Genomic DNA, 17,851 nt, shown 5'->3' on the forward strand with positions numbered 1-17,851 from the left:
GAGCCCGTGCTCCGCAACAAGAGAAGCTACTGCAATAATAAGCCCACACACCGCAATGAAGACCCAATGCAGCCAAAAATAAATTAAATAAATTAAAAATAAAAAAATAAATAATAGGCATGCCTCGTCATTAACACATTCATTAAAAACACCTAGGGTGGGTCTCATAACCATGATTTCTAAATAGAACAGGAATGACATTTGGAGGCAGATTAGTTATTACCGTAACAAGTCATATACATTTCGTGGCTTATAATAACACACTAATCTCAGTTTCTCTGGGTCAGGGGCACGGGTGCAGCTTAGCGGGGTGCTTGGCTCAGGATGGTCACATGCTGCTATCAAGGTTTCAGCTTCAATCTCATCTGAGGCTCGGGGGCCTCTTCCCAGTGCATGTGGTTTTAGCAGGACAATCTGTGGCCTCACCTGATTAAGTCAGGCCCACCCAGGAAAATCTCCCTTTTGATGAATTTAAAATTAACCAATTTGAGGGACTTCTCGGGTGGTCCAGCGGTTAAGACTCTGCTCTCCCAGTGCAGGGGGCTCAGGTTCGATCCCTGGTCAGGGAACTAGATCCCGAATGCTGCAACCAAGACCTGGCACAGCTAAATAAATAAATTAATTAATTAATTAAAAGAACTAACCAATTTGAAGCCTTAATGTCATCCGAAAACTCCCTTCACCCTTGCCATATAAGGTCACCTAATCAAGGGAGTGACATCCATCTCCTTTGTCATATAACCCAACCTACTCCTTGGTATGTAACACCAGGAGGCAGAGATCATGAGGGCCATCTTAGAATCCTGCTGACCACAGGAGTATCTACAGCAACTGTCATGTGACATGCAAATTTCTGTGATTTATATTGCGGAACCAGGCACAGGAACTAATCCTATTTTGATGTGTTGCCCAAATTCTCAGTTGAAAGAAGGACCGAGTTCCAGTTTAGCGAGAGATGTAAGTTTCTACCATCACAGCTCGTGGACACTTGACTCTCCAGTTTGACTCAGGTCTTCTAGCCACATTTCTTTTTTTTAATTTTATTTTTTTTAATTTTTGGCTGCATTGGGTCTTAGTTGTAGCATGCGGGATCTTCATTGCGGTGCGCGGGCTTCTCTCTAGTTGCAGCGTGTGTGTTTTCTCTCTGTAGGTGTGGCACGCAGGCTCCAGAGAGCGTGGGCTCTGTAGTTTTGTGGCATGTGGGCTCTCTAGTTGAGGCGCGCGGGCTTAGTTGCCCCGCAGCATGTGGGATTTTAGTTCCCCAACCAGGGATCGAACCTGCATCCCCTGCATTGGAAGGCAGATTCTTTACCACTAGACTGCCAGGGGAGTCCCTCTAACCACACTTCTAATCACACCAACTCCCCGGTAATCTTGTCCATTCCGTGACCTAGTGCAGCACTGGCCAATAGAAATATAATATGAACCACATGTGTTATTTAGAATACACTAGTAGCCCCATTAAAGCAAAGTAAAAAGTAACAGGTAAATTAATTTTAACAATAATTTTTATTTGCCCCATTTATCCAAAATAGAATCATTTCAACATGTAATCAATATAAAAAATATTAATGATATATTATAGATTCTTTTTTTTACGTGAAGTCTTCAAAATCTGGTGTGTGTTTTACAGCCGTAGCAAATCTCAGTGAGACTTGCCATGGTCCATTGCTCAGTTGTCCCATGTGGCTGCCATCTTGGAAAACGCAGAATTTGACTCTGACGACTCCCCCAGTTTTGCCTCCAGCTCAGACTTCTCCCCTGTACTCTGTACCCAATGACATTAAGTTATTTCCTAGTGTTGTAGAGAGTTTGTTACAATTTTTTGTTCTTCATAGCAACACAGAGCAAAAGTAATTGGGTTAAAATGCTTGGAAATCAGAAAAAGAAAAAAAGGTAAAAGGAAACAAACACCCTGCTGAAACATTTGGAGAAATAGAAAAGGAAAAAAAAAAAGATCCATGCAACATACAATGTAGGGTCAAGACCTGGGCTCAGATAACCGATTAATTGGAATTCATCAAAACGAAAAACTCTCTGCTTTTCAAAGGCAACGTTAAGAAAATGAAAAGACAGGTCACCGATTGGGAGAAAAATTTAAAGTAGATATACCAGGCTTCCCTGGTGGCACAGTGGTTGGGAATCCGTCTGCCAAGGCAGGGCACACAGGTTCGAGCCCTGGTCCAGGAAGATCCCAAGTTCCGTGGAGCAACTAAGCCCCTGCGCCACAACTGCTGAGCCCACGTGCCTGGAGGCAGTGCTCCGCAAGAAGAGTCCACCGCAGTGAGAGGCCCGCGCACCACAGTGAAGAGTGGCCCCCGCTCGCCACAACTAAAAAGAAAGCCCTCGTGCTGTAGCAACGACCCAAAGCAGCCAAAAATAAGATACATAAATTAAGGGGGAAAAAAAAAGTAGATATACCTGACAGAGACCTGTATCCAGAATCTATAAAGAACGTTTATGATTTGTGAATAAGAAAACAACACTGTTTGTAAAAATACACAAAAGACTTGAGCAGACACTTGACAAAACAAAATATAGGAATGGCCAATAAGCACATGAAACGATGCTGAACAACACTGGCCATCAGGGCAATGCAAGTCACAACCAGGAGATAATCTCTTAATACCTACAAGAGTCATTAAAATTATAGACTGATTTTTTTTTTTTTTTTCGGTACGCGGGCCTCTCACTGATGCGGCCTCTCCCGTTGCGGAGCACAGGCTCCGGACGCGCAGGCCCAGCGGCCATGGCTCACGGGCCCAGCCACTCCGCGGCATGTGGGATCTTCCTGGACCGGGGCACGAACCCGTGTCCCCTGCATGGGCAGGCGGACTCTCAACCACTGTGCCACCAGGGAAGCCCCTAGACTGATTTTATGACGTGCTGGAGGGGATGTGGAGCACTAGAACTCTCTTGCATCACTGATAGGAATGCAAAATGGTAGAACACCATGGGAAACCTTCGAGCAGTTTCTTACAAACATACACCTAGGGGACTTCCCTGGCGGTCCAGTGGTTTAGACTCGGTGCCTCCACTGCGGGGGCCGTGGGTTTGATCCCTAGTCGGGGAAGTAAGATCCTGCATGCCGCATGGCGCAGCCAAAAAACCAAACAAACAAAAACAAAACAAAACAAAAAACCCATACACCTAGCCTATGACCCAGCCATGTGCTCCTAGGTTTACCCAAGGGAAGTGAAAGTGTACGTCCACAGAAGGACCCGGACATGATCGTTCATAGCCACTTTATTCATACCAGACCTATGAAAACCACCCAGATGTCCATCAACAGGAAAATGTGATCCATCCATACAATGGAATACTCCTCAGCAGTAAAAAGGATTGGACAACCATTATATTCGACATGAACGAATCTCAAAAACATTATGGTGAGGGACAGACACAAAAGAGCACATACTGTATAATTCCATTTATACGAAATTTTAGAAACGGAAAAGCTGCACTATAGTGACACAAAACAAAGTGATTGCTTCTGGGGTTGGGTGGGGGAGGTGTTGACTAGAAAGAGTCGTGAAGGAACTTTCTGGGTGACGGATACATTCCACAAGTTGCATTTATCTTCATTCAACTAGTAACTTTTTCTGCAGGTCCAGGAAAGCTTCCTGGAGGAGGTGGCGACTAAGCTGTGCCCTAACTGACGTATAGGAGTTGGCCAGACGAAGCGGGTGGGTGTTCCCGGCAGGGGTGGGATTTGGCAAAGGCCAAGTGGCTTGAATGGAGTCACTGGGTTTAAAAAATTTGGAACAATTAAGTAGAGGGTTAGGGGTTCAATGCCTCGACGCCTGAGTCCTATTCCTGACTTGCTTCGGGATCCCGGACATGACCTCCCTCTCTTTGGGCCTCTCATTGCTTCATTTTTCCCTCAGGAAAATGGGCACGAGCTCCCTTATTCCTCCTGGATTTCCCACAGACTATGAGAAGCCGCCGAACGGATGATGAGTGACAGTTCGTTTGAGCCAATCGCTGGAGCCTAAAGCCCTGCCTTCTTTTCTCGTGGGCCAATCGCCATGTTCTCCTTGAGGCCGGCCGCTTGGCGGAGGCTGGCCAAAGGCCTCGTGACGTCACGGATTTGATAAACCAATAGCAGCTAAGAAGAGGCGGGTCATTTTGGTGATAGACAGCTCTATTTCAAGATGTCCGCTTAGCGCGGGGTCCGCCGGGAAGCTTTGAGGCGGTGCTGGGGGAGTAGGGGCGGGAACTCCCGGTAGATTTTGCCCAATCATCAGTCGTACTTCTTGCGACAGACAGGCAGTCTTTCCCATCCCGGTCGACTTATGGGGGCGGGGTTCGGCACGCCAGACTGGGCGGGCCCCTCGACTTTGATGGGCGTCTTCTTCACCCAATTGCTAAACGGTATCTCCAGACGGGTCGCCTCCATTGCCAATGAGATCTCCAGGCGGGGTCGCGGTGGGCGGGCCTTGGACCCTCCGGTATAAGGCGGTCCCGGGGGAGTGCGGAGAAGGGGGGGGTCTCGGCGGCCGGAGGAGGAATAGGCGCGGGTGAAGATGGCGGCAGCCGAGGCCGCGAACTGCATCATGGAGGTGAGCGCCTGGAGCGCCGTCAGGGGCAGGGGGCAGGGGGCGGTTTGGAGGTCGGTATTTTATGCCTCCGTCTTGGGGAAGGGGCTCTAAGTCGCCGGATTGGGGCTGAAAGCCCCCAGCCGTACGGAGGGGGCGTCGCATTCTCCGGATATGGAGATACCGTTTGAAGTGCGGGTTCCCTAGCTTTCGGGGGCCTGAGGCAGCACGCCGCTCCGAGGGTCTCCTGCCCCCTTCCACGTGGAGGAGGGCTGGGGGCGCTTCCGGCCTGGCCCCCACGTGGCCGCGGCGCGGTGGGTGGGGAGGTGGTGTGCAGTGCCCGCTGGCCCGGCGGGTTCCACGTGCGGGACAAAGGCCCCGCCCCCGGCCGGGGGAGGGGCGCCCCGGGGGGGCGGAGAGGAGGCTCTGACCCTCCTTCTGAGGCCCCCTGACCCCCTCCCCGGGGATCGTGACAGGCACCTCGGGATGGGACTTACTTGGGGACCTCCGCGAAGTAAAGAGTCTCTTGGGAGGGGCAGTGTATCTCGACTCTCAACAAATCCCTTCCCGGACCAGGGCATCTGTTCAGGCATCCGTCCAGGTTTCCTGCACTCTTGCGTTGAGATTGTAGGAAGACGAAGGATTGGTTCCCTCCGGGCCCCCCTCCCACCCCCTGTTTCCTGTCCCTGGATTCTCCCCTCTTTGGGAGCTAGGGGGATGGGGCATGCCCCTGTGACCTCCCTTTGGTTGGTGGGGGGGGGGGGCATCTAGCTGAAGGAGATCCTTCCGGCTTAGGCCCTGTGCACCCCCTTGTGGCCATTTCTGGGTGTGTGGGAGGGACATCTTTTTCATGGGGCGTGTCCCAAAGCCCACCTCCCGTCGAAGCCCTCCCGGGCTAGGGGAGGGAGAATCTGTACTGGGAAGGGGATGTGAGGGAATGGACGCAGCGAACTTTACCCCCTTCTGGAGCCCGTTCTCTCCCTGGGGCATTTGTGAGCGTGGGAGTTGACCTCCCCTTTCCTGAGGCCCTGTTTGAGGGTCCTGAGCCTGGTTGCCTGAAATGGTGTCCCGTGAGGTTTGATTCTCGTGCAGCCCTATGGGGCTGGTTCCGGTGCTGTGTTTCAAGCGCTCTGGGGGCTTGTTTGGCGGAGGTATCGGCGGTGTTGAGAAATGCGCCCCGGTGGGAAAATCCTCTCACCAGCAGCCCTTCTTAATCCGCGTCATTCACTGGCTTGGGAGGATAGAGGTGGGGCTTGGAGTCCAGGGGGTCATGTCTGTGATTTCACGCTTCTTGGAGCCTAGAGGGTGGTTACATCAGGAAAAGCTGTAATCTGATGGAGTCTCCCTACTCTCACCCCTTACCTTGTAAGCAGTCTCTGGAATGGGAGGTCGGCTCCCAAGATGCATACCTTGGGGGGCAGCCCCTAGGGGTCACTCCAATGACTCCTATCCCCCTCGGCTGTCTCCTGGACCAGGGCCTATGTGGGTGGAGGAAATATCTTCCCCAGAGGTTGCCCCAGGACTTTGCCCCACACCTGGGGGGTTTCAGGGCCTGGGATGGTTGTTTGAATGGAGGGTAGGTGGGCTTGAGGGTCCAGAGTCTGGCCTCCTCCCTGGTATTCTACCCTCCTGGGCAGCGGGTGATAATCGAGGAGGTTGGCTCTCACTGGTTTTGTTTGGGACTCCCTGAGTCCAAGGCAGGAGCTAGCGGCCGGGGTGCCAGCTCTGGTGGGGGCGTCTGTGTGCCACACCTCCTTTCTGGAATCCTCTCAGACGAGAGACTGGTTTGCGGAGGTGGCAGGTGCCCAGTGGGTACACCCTGCCAACCACCCTCCCCCAGCTACTCATGGTACCCCAGGATGGGGGTTTGTGTCAGGAAGTGTCACCTAATCTGGGGGGATTAGGTGATGAGGGGGAGTGACAGCTGGCAGTGCCTGTGTGCCCAGTGGGTGCCAGTTCCTCTGGCCTGGATGGGGGAGGTGTGTCATCAGGTGCCTGGCCAAAGAGGGGCAGTGTGGGTGCAGGCCACCATCTCTCCAGCCACAGCTGGGATAGAACCCCCCTTCCCCTTCTACTCCCTCCCCCACCTGCCCCGCACCCTTTTAAAAACAGCCTTGCCTCTTTATTTGTCCACTCTCCTCAAAAAAAAGCAAAATTGTAGGAAATACCTCCTTGTCCCTCAAGAGCCCGGGTCCCTTGGCCTGGCCCTCCCCTAGTCACTCCCAGTAGCTAATCCTTTCTCCCTGTTACTCTCTCCTAGAATTTTGTAGCCACCTTGGCTAATGGGATGAGCCTCCAGCCGCCTCTTGAAGAAGTAAATATCCTTTTGTGAGACCCTTCCCCACATATACATATCTTGTCACACATCAGGCCCTTTCTAGTGGTCTTAACTATGATCCCTCCTGCTTCAAATCAGTTTACCCTGTGCCCCGGAAACACTTAGTACAAACTCCCTCCAGGTTTGTGGCCCCTAGCTGGCCTCCCCCAACACTGTGGCTACTTCCTTAACTCCATTTCCAGCCCCCGCTTTGTCCTTCCCTATGTCTGTCCCCGTTCTGCCTTCCCCTCTCCTCCCCTCCCCAGCTGTGGGCTGAGCTAGAGACGGGGGCAGAGAGACTGGAGAGATGGTAGGCGTGGCTGAGGTATCAGGGGTGCTCTCCTGGATGGTGCTCTGGGGGGGTCCTGGAAGAGGAAAATGGGGTGTTAGGTTTGGGGGTTCCTGGGAGAGGCAAGATAGCAGGCGGGGCCTTTAGGGTTGCCATGGTACGGTTTGGGAGGGTGGTTCTATACTCCAGGGAGAAGTAGGGACCTGGAGGCTTAAGAGTCTGTGGGGAGCCCCCAGGTTTGACCCCGTTCCCATCCGCCCCCTCCCAGGTCTCCTGTGCCCAGGCAGAAAGCAGCGAGAAGCCCAACGCTGAGGACATGACGTCCAAAGATTACTACTTTGACTCCTATGCTCACTTTGGCATCCACGAGGTGAGTATGGACAGACAGCTCATAAGGCTGCTGCATCTTCAGGGGGGTTAATGTTTGGGAGGGCTGGAACTTAATTTCCGACGCATGCGCACTGCCTTCCCTGGCAGTGGGCCTCCCCTCTGCGCATGCGAGGCTCACGCTCCAGGGTCGCCTCTCCCAGCCGTTGCCTTGGAGACAGAGGTTAGCCTGGCTCTCTGCTGGGCCCCTCTTGGGAGGCTGGGGTGGGAGCGCGCATGTGTGCCTGAGACTTTAGCCAGAGTTCAGGGCCTGCCGGTCTCTGCCGCCCTCTTGTGACCGGCGGCGGGATTGTCCCCCAGCTGCTCGTGCCCAGTGTGCTGAAGGCTTCTCGATGCTTTTGCACGCGATGGAGGCCGAGGTCCCAGAAAGCAGCTGGGATGGAATTGTGAAGATTTTTCTTTTTTTAATTGTTATAAAATATACATAACAAAATTAACCATTTGCAAGTATGCGGTTCAGTGGCATTAACTTACTGAGGACTTTTTAAAGCCAAGGCTCACAGGGGCTTAGGTGGCAATGGTAGAACCTGAGGTGGCTGATATGGGAGTTTAGTCCACCCAGTCCGATTTTACAAATAGGGAAACTGAGGCGTATGGAAGGGAAATGACTTGTTCCAATGGGACTAAAGCAAGTTAGAGGTCTGAGCTCTAGCTCTCGAAATGGTCAGTGTGTTGGAGGCCAGGGCACCCTGTTTTACAGTTGGGGATGCAGGCCCCCTCATGATATCTTTGTACCCACCCCCTTCAGGAAATGCTGAAAGATGAGGTCCGCACCCTCACGTACCGAAACTCCATGTTTCACAACCGGCACCTTTTCAAAGACAAGGTGGTGCTGGACGTGGGCTCGGGCACAGGGATCCTCTGCATGTTCGCTGCCAAGGCCGGGGCCCGCAAGGTCATCGGGGTGAGTGTCCTAGGCAGCAGGCGGGCCTGGGCCTGGGGACGGACAGGGGGCCCCTTGGGGCTCAGGGATTGGGTGGAGGGGGATGGGGACTGAGGGTGGGACTGGGGGGGGGCTCTCACCCTCCCTTCTTCCTGGGCCCCCAGATCGAGTGTTCCAGTATCTCTGATTATGCGGTGAAGATCGTCAAAGCCAACAAGTTAGACCACGGTGAGCCCAGGAAGAGAACGGGTTGGTGGGGAGGGAGCGGGTGATCCCAGCTTCCCCGGGGCCCTCGGCAAGGGGATGGGGGCCACTGAACTCAAATTCAGGCGTTCCTCCTCTGTGGACTCTGGGCTGCCGACAGCCCAAGAATCCAGCCTTCTCAGAACCCACCACCTGACAAGTCATCTTAGAATCTGAGTGCAGAAGTCGCAAGCTCAGTGCCTCAGTCTTTAGAAAAGGGGGGAGGGGGAGCGGGGCAAGAAGCAGTCTTTCGTTTTTTCAGTGAGTGTTAGAGTCACGTGGTTGGCATCTGAGGGCCTGTAGTAAGAAGTCTCCTACCTGCCTCTCAGCCGCCCTTCTCTGAGTGCAGCCAGTGGTCCCTTCCGGAGAAGTCTGTACCTATGAGCAAATATACGTGTGTGTGTGTTTCTACGTTCATGTGCTGGTTTTTGACACAGATAGCAAGCATTTCATACATATTAATACAAGTCTTCTGCCTTTTGTTTTTTTCACCTGCTTATCATGTGGTTTAACACTTCTCACGATGTTGAGAGGATCTTGCTTTTTGATGGCTGACATCATCTGTCTACACGTACACCAGCTTTCTTAACCAAGCCCCTGGTGATGAGCATTTAAGCTTCCTAGGTTTCCATCCCCCTACGTGTAACGTCGTTGTCATCTCATATACAAACTAGTGTATCTGTGAGGTCAGTTCATAAAAGTAGGATCGTGTGGGTCAAAAATGGAAGTTGGGCAGACACTGCCAAATTGTCCTTCCCACCTGCAAGGTTTGAGGGGCAGAGAACATGGGAAGATGGTGGGTTTTTCAGATGTGAGGGCTCTTGGCATTCTAGAAGCTGAAGGGATTTTATTAAAAGAGACTAATATAATGCATCCCCAAGTACCCATTACTCAGCTTTAAATATCTCCTTTTGAAGCAAATTCCGACTGTATAAGTACTGCTGCGTGTGTCTCTAATAGATAAGGCCATTTTAAAAGCATGACCTGGGCTTCCCTGGTGGTACAGTGGTTGAGAATCCGCCTGCCAATGCAGGGGACATGGGTTCGAGCCCTGGTCCAGGAAGATCCCACATGCCGCGGAGCAACTAAGCCCGTGTGCCACAACTACTGAGCCTGCACTCTAGAGCCCTTGAGCCTGGAGCCTGTTCTCCGCAACAGGGGAAGCCACCACAACGAGAAGCCCACACACCGCAACGAAGAGTAGCCCCCTCACCTCAACTAGAGAAAGCCCATGCGCAGCAATGAAGACCCAACATAGCCAAAAATAAATAACATAAATAAATTAAAACAAACACACACACACACACACACACACACACAAAACATGACCTGGCGGTCCAGTGGTTAGGACTTGGCGCTTTCACTGCCGGGGCCGGGGTTCGATCCCTGGTCGGGGAACTAAGATCTCACAAGCTGCAGAGTGCAGCCAAAAAAAAAAAAAAAAAGACCATGACTGTTAGCGGGAAAATCTTTTTTTTTTTTTTAATTTTTCTTTTTTTGAAAAACAAAACAAAACAAAACCCTCGCATCAAGGCCTGACTTTTAATAGATTGCAGCGAGGGAGCTGCTCTGCTGAGTATGAAACCCTGACCCAGAAGCAGGTCGTCTACGAATGGTTTAGCAGCTTCCCCACGAACGTGCAGTGCGTGACGGGCGAGGGGTCGGCCACCTTTCTGACTGCGCCTCGTGTCCCAGGACGAAGGGCTCTCCGCACTGGGCCCTAGGCCTGACTGTTAGTGGCAAAAGCTTAATGTCACCTAATACCTAATCCACGTAAAGTTTTTGCTCCTACCTCAAAAATACCCCATGATGAATGAATTTTAAAACTAAGTTAACAGGGTGTGGCTTCAGCTCGCGGAGTTCTTTGTAGATGCCCCAATACAACCCCCAGCCCTTCCTTGAGAAGACAAGGCTGTCCCAGTGGGGTCCCCAGGCCCTGGACCATCCCCCATCCCCCCCAAGGGAGGTGAGCAGATGGGCCTCCTCTGGGCTGGTGGCATGTGCCCTTGTCTGCCCCACAGTGGTGACCATCATCAAGGGGAAGGTGGAGGAGGTGGAGCTTCCGGTGGAGAAGGTGGACATCATCATCAGCGAGTGGATGGGCTACTGCCTCTTCTACGAGTCGATGCTCAACACCGTGCTCTACGCCCGAGACAAGTGGCTGGTGAGGCCCCCAGTGGGGTGGGAGCAGCTGATGCAGGCCAGGGTCCTTCGGCTGTTTTGTTGAGCATATGTCAGGGTCTAGGCAGAAAAGGAAAGCCATGCTAGGTATTTCCCACAGTAGCAGTGAATACAGGGGATTGAATACATCTACACAGATGTTAGGAGGCCCACAGCCAAGACAGGGGAGCCAGTACTGGAAGCTAGACAGGGACAGGGAGATGGTACAGTGTCAGGAGAGTTAGTGCCGGGAAGAGAACAATAGCAGGGCATAGGGATAGGGAGGGACTGGGGGGCTGTGGTCCCAGGTGCTCAAGTCAGAGCAGGCCTCCCACGGGAGGTGACTGAGACCTGAACAGAGGATGGGAAGGAGCTGTGTGGGATCTGAGTGGAAAGGCACACTGGGCAGAGGATTTCAGCCAGTGCATAGGTTCTCGGGCAGGAGTGCACCTGCTGTGTGTTGAGCAGCGGCGAAGTTGTAGTGGAATGAGGATCTGGAGGAGCACTGGGGGGCGAGGGGTGGGAAGCCAGGGCGGGGGCCGGGGGGGCCAGGGGGTGAGGCGAGGGGTGGAGGGGCCTGTGCAGATCTTGCGTGACCCCTGAGAGACTTTGCTTTACTCCTCCGGGGAGTGGGGGCGGGGGCGTGCTTCTGAGGATTCCTCAGGACCTCTGAAGGACAGGGTCTGACTTAGATGCTCCTGGGAGCCATCAGGCAGCCATCCGGGGAACAAGCCGAGGGCTGAGGCTGGGGACCGGTGAGGGGGCCGCTTCAGGAGTCCACGTGGGAAATGTTGGTAGCCCAGACCAGGGCGGGGGCGGAGGTGGTGGATAAAGAGACAAAACGGGCAAGGAGACAAAATGGGGCAGCGTTGCCGAGGCCCCGCATCCTTATGCCCTTGCCCTGCTCCTTTGCACTGTGCAGGCACCCGACGGCCTCATCTTCCCGGACCGAGCCACGCTGTATGTGACGGCCATCGAGGACCGGCAGTACAAAGACTATAAGATCCACTGTGAGCTCGGGGCCTGAGGAGCCCAAGGGGTGGGGCAGCTTGGGGCCGGGTGCCCCCACGGGCTCACCCCTCCCCTCCTCCCCAGGGTGGGAGAACGTGTACGGCTTTGACATGTCTTGCATCAAAGATGTGGCCATCAAGGAGCCCCTGGTGGATGTGGTGGACCCCAAGCAGCTGGTCACCAACGCTTGCCTGATAAAGGTGAGGGGGTGGGGTGGCTGGGTGTCCCGCAGGGTCAGCCCAAGAAGGGCCGGTGCGTGGGACCTCAGTGCACAGAGTGCTTGCTTGCCCGAGGTCTTGGGAGCCCGATGGATCTGCTGGAGGTGGCGCTAGACGCCTGGAGAAGCCACTTCAGTTAAAGAGCTTTGTGAGCCAGGCATGGCCCTTGGGTTCCAGAACAAGGTAGTGACGTAGGCTGGCCCTGACCCCAAGGCACACCTCCCGGAGGGCACGTCCGCCCAAGGCAGGCAGCTAAGACCCCAGGCAGGGCCACCAAATGCAGAAAGCCCAGCACCACGAGTGAGTTTATACACACGTGGGTCCCTGATAAAGACTACCAGCAGCCATCATTTTTTGAGGTCTCCCTCCCGACCCACAGTATCAAATCTTGCTGGGATGCTCATGGCGGGCAAACCTGGGTGGAGGAGGGAGTTTGTAGAGGGAGATGGCAGGGCAGACGCCCTGACTGGGCGAGCCTCCATGGCCTGAGTCAGGAGTCACGGTTTTGCTTTGAGTGCACCGGGGAGCAGTCAAAGGATTTTAAGCAGGGATGTGACATGATCTGTTTTTAAACTGTCACACTGGCTGATAACGTGGAGTAAGGGATGTGGGGGGAGAGGGCGGGAGCCACGGAACCTTGTTAAGATGCTGCCGCATCGGAGGCGGGGATGGTGGCCAGGGGCAGGGTACAGGCAGTGGAGAGGGGAAAACGGGCGGTTCTCTAAGGACCAGTAGTTGTTGTAGGAGGCCGAACTGTTGGATTCGGGCTGGAGTTGGGAGAGCAGGGAACAGGGCATCCAGCGGGGCACCCCCAGCTTTCCCCGCTGGGCCGGAGGTTGGGGAGTGGGGCTCACGAGGCTTATCCCGCAGGAGGTGGACATCTACACTGTCAAGGTGGAAGACCTGACCTTCACCTCCCCCTTCTGCCTGCAAGTGAAGCGGAACGACTACGTGCATGCGCTGGTGGCCTACTTCAACATCGAGTTCACCCGCTGCCACAAGAGGACCGGTTTCTCCACCAGTGAGGCGGGGCCCTGGGGCAGCGGGGGCCCAGGGGCCGTGGGGCATGTGACAGGCGTGGCCAGAGGGAGCCACGGGGACACCGAGGACCCGGGTTCTGACGCCGGCTCTGCCAGCCAACCTGAGCGTGCGGTGCCTCCGCTTCCCCACCCGTGAAACAGCCCCTCCCAGGCTTGACAAGGGCGAAGGGGCCACAGTCACCGCTTAGTTGGTAGTCACTGGCCGCTGGGGTGTCTGGACAGAGGGGAAGGTGTGGGCTGGGAAGGTTAGGAGGCGGGTGAGCCCGGCTGACCCGCCTCCCCCGCCAGGCCCTGAGTCCCCATACACGCACTGGAAGCAGACGGTGTTCTACATGGAGGACTACCTGACGGTGAAGACGGGCGAGGAGATCTTTGGCACCATTGGCATGCGGCCCAATGCCAAGAACAACGTGAGGCTCTGGGGGGGGTAGACTCAGGCGTTTTGGGGCCCCAGCACCCCTCAGCCCGAAGCCTGCCAGCCAACCTGGCTACACTGTGCTCTGACCTCATCTGTCTGGGGGCCCCCCAGGTCTGTCTATGGACCACAGTTTTACTGAGTACCTACTAGAAACCAGGGGGCCCTGGGGCCCCAGCGGTGATCAGGCTGAACCCCTGCCCTCCTGGCACTCATGTTCTAGACACAGGACAGTCACGTGGTAAATGCCAGCGGGAAGTGAATTCTGTGTCCAGCTGGGAAAGGGGCTGGCAGGTATTTGAGCAGGTGGGGGCGGGGCCAGCGGGAGAGCTGACAGGATATCCTCGCCCAAGTATGGGGGTGAGGGAAGGAAAGGAGGGCCGTCTCTTGCCCTGCTTTTTTCTCCTGAGTACCTGGCAGGACGGAGCTGCCATCAGCCTGAGACACGGTGGGGAAGCAGGTCTAGGGCAAAGTCAGGAGCTTCTGTGGGGCCAGTGTGGGTGTGCCCGCTTTCTAAGTCAGGGATATGAGAACCGGTTTAAGCAGCTATTCTCAGCCAGGGATGATTTTGCCTCACCCACCCATGTCATTGTCTGGAGGCATTTTGGGTGTCAACTGAAGAAGGGGTACTGCTGGCATCTAGTGGGTAGAGGCGGGGGAGCTGCTCTATCTGCAGCGCACAAGATAAGAATCCCCCCACAGCGAGGAGTGGTCCAGCCCTAGATGTCAGTAGTGCAGAGGTGGAGAAAACCCAAACTAGAAACTGAGAGACCCAGAGAGGGAGGAGGAAGCTGGGAGCCAGGGGTGAAGTGCAGTGAGGACTGAGGGCAGAAGTCATTGAGGTCATTGGTGACTTTGCCCCAGTTTTTCCAGCGTGCTGGGGGTGACGGGCACAAGAGGGTTGGCGTCCAGGAAGCCTTGGAGGAGAGGAAGTGGGGACGGTGGGGTGGGACCACAGAGCTTTTTGAGAGGAGGAAGTTTGCTTCTTGTAAAAGAAGGAGAAAATAACCTGCTGATGGGGCTGGTTTTGATGGGGGAAATCATGATGCAAGAGTCAGCAGCTGAGCTCTGCCACCCCACCCAAGGCGGGGGGCGTGGCTGGGTTCTAGGTGGTTTGAGGATGTCACATGGAGCTTCTCACGGGGAGTCAGGTGGGGTTCAAGACAGATGCTGGGAGTGGGACCGGCAGTGTGGGGTCTCTGGGGAGGCTGTGTAGACAGCCGGGGGGCCCACGGCACCTCAGGTGGGCTGGGGTGGCCACCCCTCCCTACCGCACCCCCGCTGCCCTCTGTCTTGGCCTGCCCTGTCCCAGGTTCCCCCTCACGCCCGCACTCTCCCCACAGCGCGACCTGGACTTCACCATTGATCTGGACTTCAAAGGCCAGCTGTGCGAGCTGTCCTGTTCCACCGACTACCGGATGCGCTGAGGCAGCATCCGGGTTCTCCCACCCCGGCCAGGCCGGCCCTGCAAGGGCCCAGGGGCTGCAGCGTTCTTAGGCAGTTTCAGGGCTCCCCCTTCCTCTTCCTCCCTCCCACAGAAGGGGGTTTCTGGGGCCTGGGCCGGGGCGGGGCGGGGGGGTTGCGGGCACATCGTGACTGTGTTTTTCATAACTTATGTTTTTATATGGTTGCATTTACGCCAATAAATCCTCAGCTGGGATGGCTCAGCTTCCTGGGGGCGAAGTGGGGTTGGGGTTCCGTCCTTAGGTGCTGAGATGCCAGGCACCCGGAGCGTGGGGACAGCGCCTGCTGGTGGCTGCCGGTCTCTGTCACCACTTCTGTGTCTCTTGGTCTTACTACACCTCCACCCCACCCCCGGCCGTCTCTGGGGTTCCACAGCCCTGCTCTCAAGTCTTTGGCCCACCTCTGCCCTCAGGTCACTCGCAGGGCCTTCTCCACTGGCTCTCGGGGTCTGTTCCCCCCACCTCCCTCTCGGGCCTCCTGAGGCCCTGGTCCCTCTTGTCCCCACTGGGCCAGACTTCTGCTCCCAGCTGCCCTGCTGGGCTGGGCGAGGGCTGGGGTGTGGGTTCCCGGCACAGCTGGGCCCTTAAGTTCCCCAGAAAGCTCTCTCTCCCGCCTTCCCCCATCACACGCATTGTTCCTCTCTGGCTGTTCTTTCCTGTCCAGGACCCTCCAAGGCCAAACCAGGGCTGACTGGCAGTGACTACTGCCCTGCCCTCTCCATCTGGGGAAACTGAGTCGGGGGGGTGATGGAGGGGGATAGAGTTCTTTTATTTATTTATTTTTGTGTGCATTGGGTCTTTGTTGCTGAGCGCAGGCTTTCTCTAGTTGTGCTGAGTGGGGGTTACTCTTCGTTGTGGTGCGTGGGCTTCTCTTTGTGGTGGCTTCCCTTGTTGCGGAGCATGGGCTCTAGGCACGCGGGCTTCAGTAATTGTGGCACACGGGCTCAGTAGTTGTGGCTCACGGGCTCTAGAGCGCAGGCTTAGTAGTTCTGGCGCATGGGCTTAGTTGCTCCGCTGCATGTGGGATCTTTCCAGACCAGGGGACCAGGGCTCGAACCTGTGTCCCCTGCATTGGCAGGCGGACTCTTAACCACTGCACCACCAGGGAAGTCCGGGGATAGAGTTCTTTGTGGGGGTGGGTGCCTGCTACCTCCCCCATCCTGGCTCGGAGCTCGGGGGGGTTCCCACCCTCTGCCACACTTCACAGAGATGCACATTGAGGCTCCACTACCCTGCTTCACAACTCCCCAGGGGCTGTCTTTTCAGCCCCTGCTGCTGACATGGTGTCTACATGTGCCTGCCCTTCCTTTCTCGAGTAGCTGGTCCCCCAGGTCTCTGTCCACACGACCTGGATCACCGGAGACGGAATCCCAGGCTTTTCTTTCCATGGCCCTCCTACACCTGCTTCAGTACAGCTGGAGCTCTAGGCCTGCCTGCACCCCACACCCGTCTACACCTATTCCTCTTCTACCAGGAGGGTGTTAGGGCTCAGACTCTACAACTTCAGTTGGCTGTCTTTGCCACCTGTCCCAATTGCCAATGTCCCACATTGCCCAGCCCCCTCTCTGGAAGTCGCCTGTCCCCTGAGACTTAACGCTAGTCTGGTCCCTGACAGAGATGTGGGTGAGTTCGCATCTAAATAGCCTAGCGCTTCCCCGCCCCCACCCCTTTCCTGGAAGCCAGAAGCTGCGACGTCACTTGCAGGTGTCAGCTGCCCCGCCCCTCCTCTCTCCGCCTTAAAGGGGTCGCGTCTCCCGAGGCTTCCCAGGGGCGTAGATAGCACCTCGGCGGGACCCGTGAGGGCTCCGTGGCCGCGGTGCGGGAGGTGGGTGTCCGGATCCTAATCCTGCCCTTCTGGCGTGGTGTGGCTCTTGGCCTCCGTTTTCTCGGCCTGAGAAGTGGGGACGCCCGGATTCCTCGCACTGAAGCAGGCGCTCAGGGGGCATTTTCCAGGCCCGGGAAGGGGGTGGGGCAGCAGCCCAGAGGAGCCGCTTCACCCACCGGTTTCTCGGACCCCGCCCGCCCCACCCCCACGATGACCGCCCACATCCTCCTGCAGTTGCTCCGCGCCTCCTCCACCCTGGGGGACCCGGACTCCGCGGGCAGGTGAGAAACGCCGGTGTCAGCGGGGACACAGCCGGAGAGAGACCGCGAGGGGCGTGCGACCTCTCTAGGCGGTTTTCCGCTTCGGTGGAATCGGAAGTTGATCAGGAAACGCGCCCGCCCATCTCGGAGTTCTGGGTCGCCCACAGGGCTCCATTTCTCGAGTGGATTGTTTGAACCCGCTTTTCTCTCACGCTCCATCCCCAGGCGGCCCCAGCGCCAGGTCTCCCAGCAGCACAGGCACCTCTGTTCACTGGGCACGTGCCAGACGCACCGCCTGGCAGAGATCATATACTGGCTCCGCTCTGCCTCCACCAAGGAGCTCTCAGGGAAGGCGGGCCGCGAGCCTCAGGATCCCCACAGCTATGGGCGCCGCCGGCGGCGCGCGGCCAGACTCCTGCTGCGTCTCCAGGACCCCAGCCTGAGGCAAGGAGGCCAGCGCAGTGCCCGGCTCTCTGGGTGATGTTGGGCACATCTCTGCTAGTCCGCTGGCTTCAGTCTACCCATCTGTGTATCGGGGCCGTGACCCCAAGTTTCTTTTCCCCTAACTCCACCTCCTGGGCTCTCCCCAGGCAGCGACTGGGCTGGACCACGTGCACACCGGACCCAGCACGGACAAAGAATATTAACGTCCAGAGCTGAATAAAACGAGAGTTCCATGTTTCAGTCTCTGCTTGTCTGTGCCCATTCTGGCCTCCCAATCTGAGCTCGGTCCCTGAGCCCCTCACCTTTACCCACGCACTTTTCCCTTCACGGAAGTCCCTCTGACTAACTTGAATCCAAT

At 55.8% G+C, this 17,851-nt stretch overlaps 2 protein-coding genes across 5 annotated transcripts; both read left to right on the forward strand.

The window, feature by feature from the left end:
• Window positions 1-4,416: 4,416 nt before the first annotated feature.
• On the forward strand, window positions 4,417-15,161 carry PRMT1 (protein arginine methyltransferase 1). 4 transcript variants are annotated; one of them, XM_033845455.2, is made up of 11 exons: window positions 4,481-4,562; window positions 6,799-6,852; window positions 7,413-7,514; window positions 8,280-8,435; window positions 8,579-8,642; window positions 10,679-10,821; window positions 11,740-11,827; window positions 11,913-12,028; window positions 12,917-13,067; window positions 13,375-13,496; window positions 14,845-15,161. In XM_033845455.2, the coding sequence occupies exons 1-11, from the start codon at window positions 4,527-4,529 to the stop codon at window positions 14,926-14,928; spliced, it is 1,116 nt and encodes a 371-aa protein (XP_033701346.1). In that variant the 5' UTR covers window positions 4,481-4,526; the 3' UTR covers window positions 14,929-15,161. The 4 variants fall into 4 exon arrangements, with proteins under 4 accessions (XP_033701347.1, XP_033701346.1, XP_033701348.1 ...); XM_033845456.2 differs by lacking the exon at window positions 6,799-6,852 and having other exon boundaries at window positions 4,417-4,562; XM_033845457.2 differs by lacking the exons at window positions 4,481-4,562; window positions 6,799-6,852 and adding an exon at window positions 7,075-7,180.
• A 147-nt stretch (window positions 15,162-15,308) lies between these two features.
• On the forward strand, window positions 15,309-17,728 carry ADM5 (adrenomedullin 5 (putative)). Its single transcript, XM_033844591.2, has 2 exons — window positions 15,309-17,070; window positions 17,275-17,728. Exons 1-2 carry the CDS (start codon window positions 17,000-17,002, stop codon window positions 17,528-17,530), a joined length of 327 nt encoding a protein of 108 aa, XP_033700482.1. The 5' UTR covers window positions 15,309-16,999; the 3' UTR covers window positions 17,531-17,728.
• Window positions 17,729-17,851: the final 123 nt, after the last annotated feature.

Source organism: Tursiops truncatus, chromosome 19 (assembly GCF_011762595.2).
Source record: "Tursiops truncatus isolate mTurTru1 chromosome 19, mTurTru1.mat.Y, whole genome shotgun sequence".
Lineage (NCBI taxonomy): Eukaryota > Metazoa > Chordata > Mammalia > Artiodactyla > Delphinidae > Tursiops > Tursiops truncatus.

What these genes read in the sequence shown, in the direction of transcription:
- ADM5 (XM_033844591.2), top strand. Translation starts at nt 17,000, where the DNA reads ATGACCGCCCACATCCTCCTGCAGTTGCTCCGCGCCTCCTCCACCCTG. An exon ending in GACCCGGACTCCGCGGGCAG is followed by an intron (nt 17,071 to 17,274) that starts GTGAGAAACGCC and finishes CTCCATCCCCAG; the next exon opens with GCGGCCCCAGCGCCAGGTCT.
- PRMT1 (XM_033845455.2), top strand. Translation starts at nt 4,527, where the DNA reads ATGGCGGCAGCCGAGGCCGCGAACTGCATCATGGAG. An exon ending in ACGCCCGAGACAAGTGGCTG is followed by an intron (nt 10,822 to 11,739) that starts GTGAGGCCCCCA and finishes TGCACTGTGCAG; the next exon opens with GCACCCGACGGCCTCATCTT. An exon ending in GGCCCAATGCCAAGAACAAC is followed by an intron (nt 13,497 to 14,844) that starts GTGAGGCTCTGG and finishes CTCTCCCCACAG; the next exon opens with CGCGACCTGGACTTCACCAT.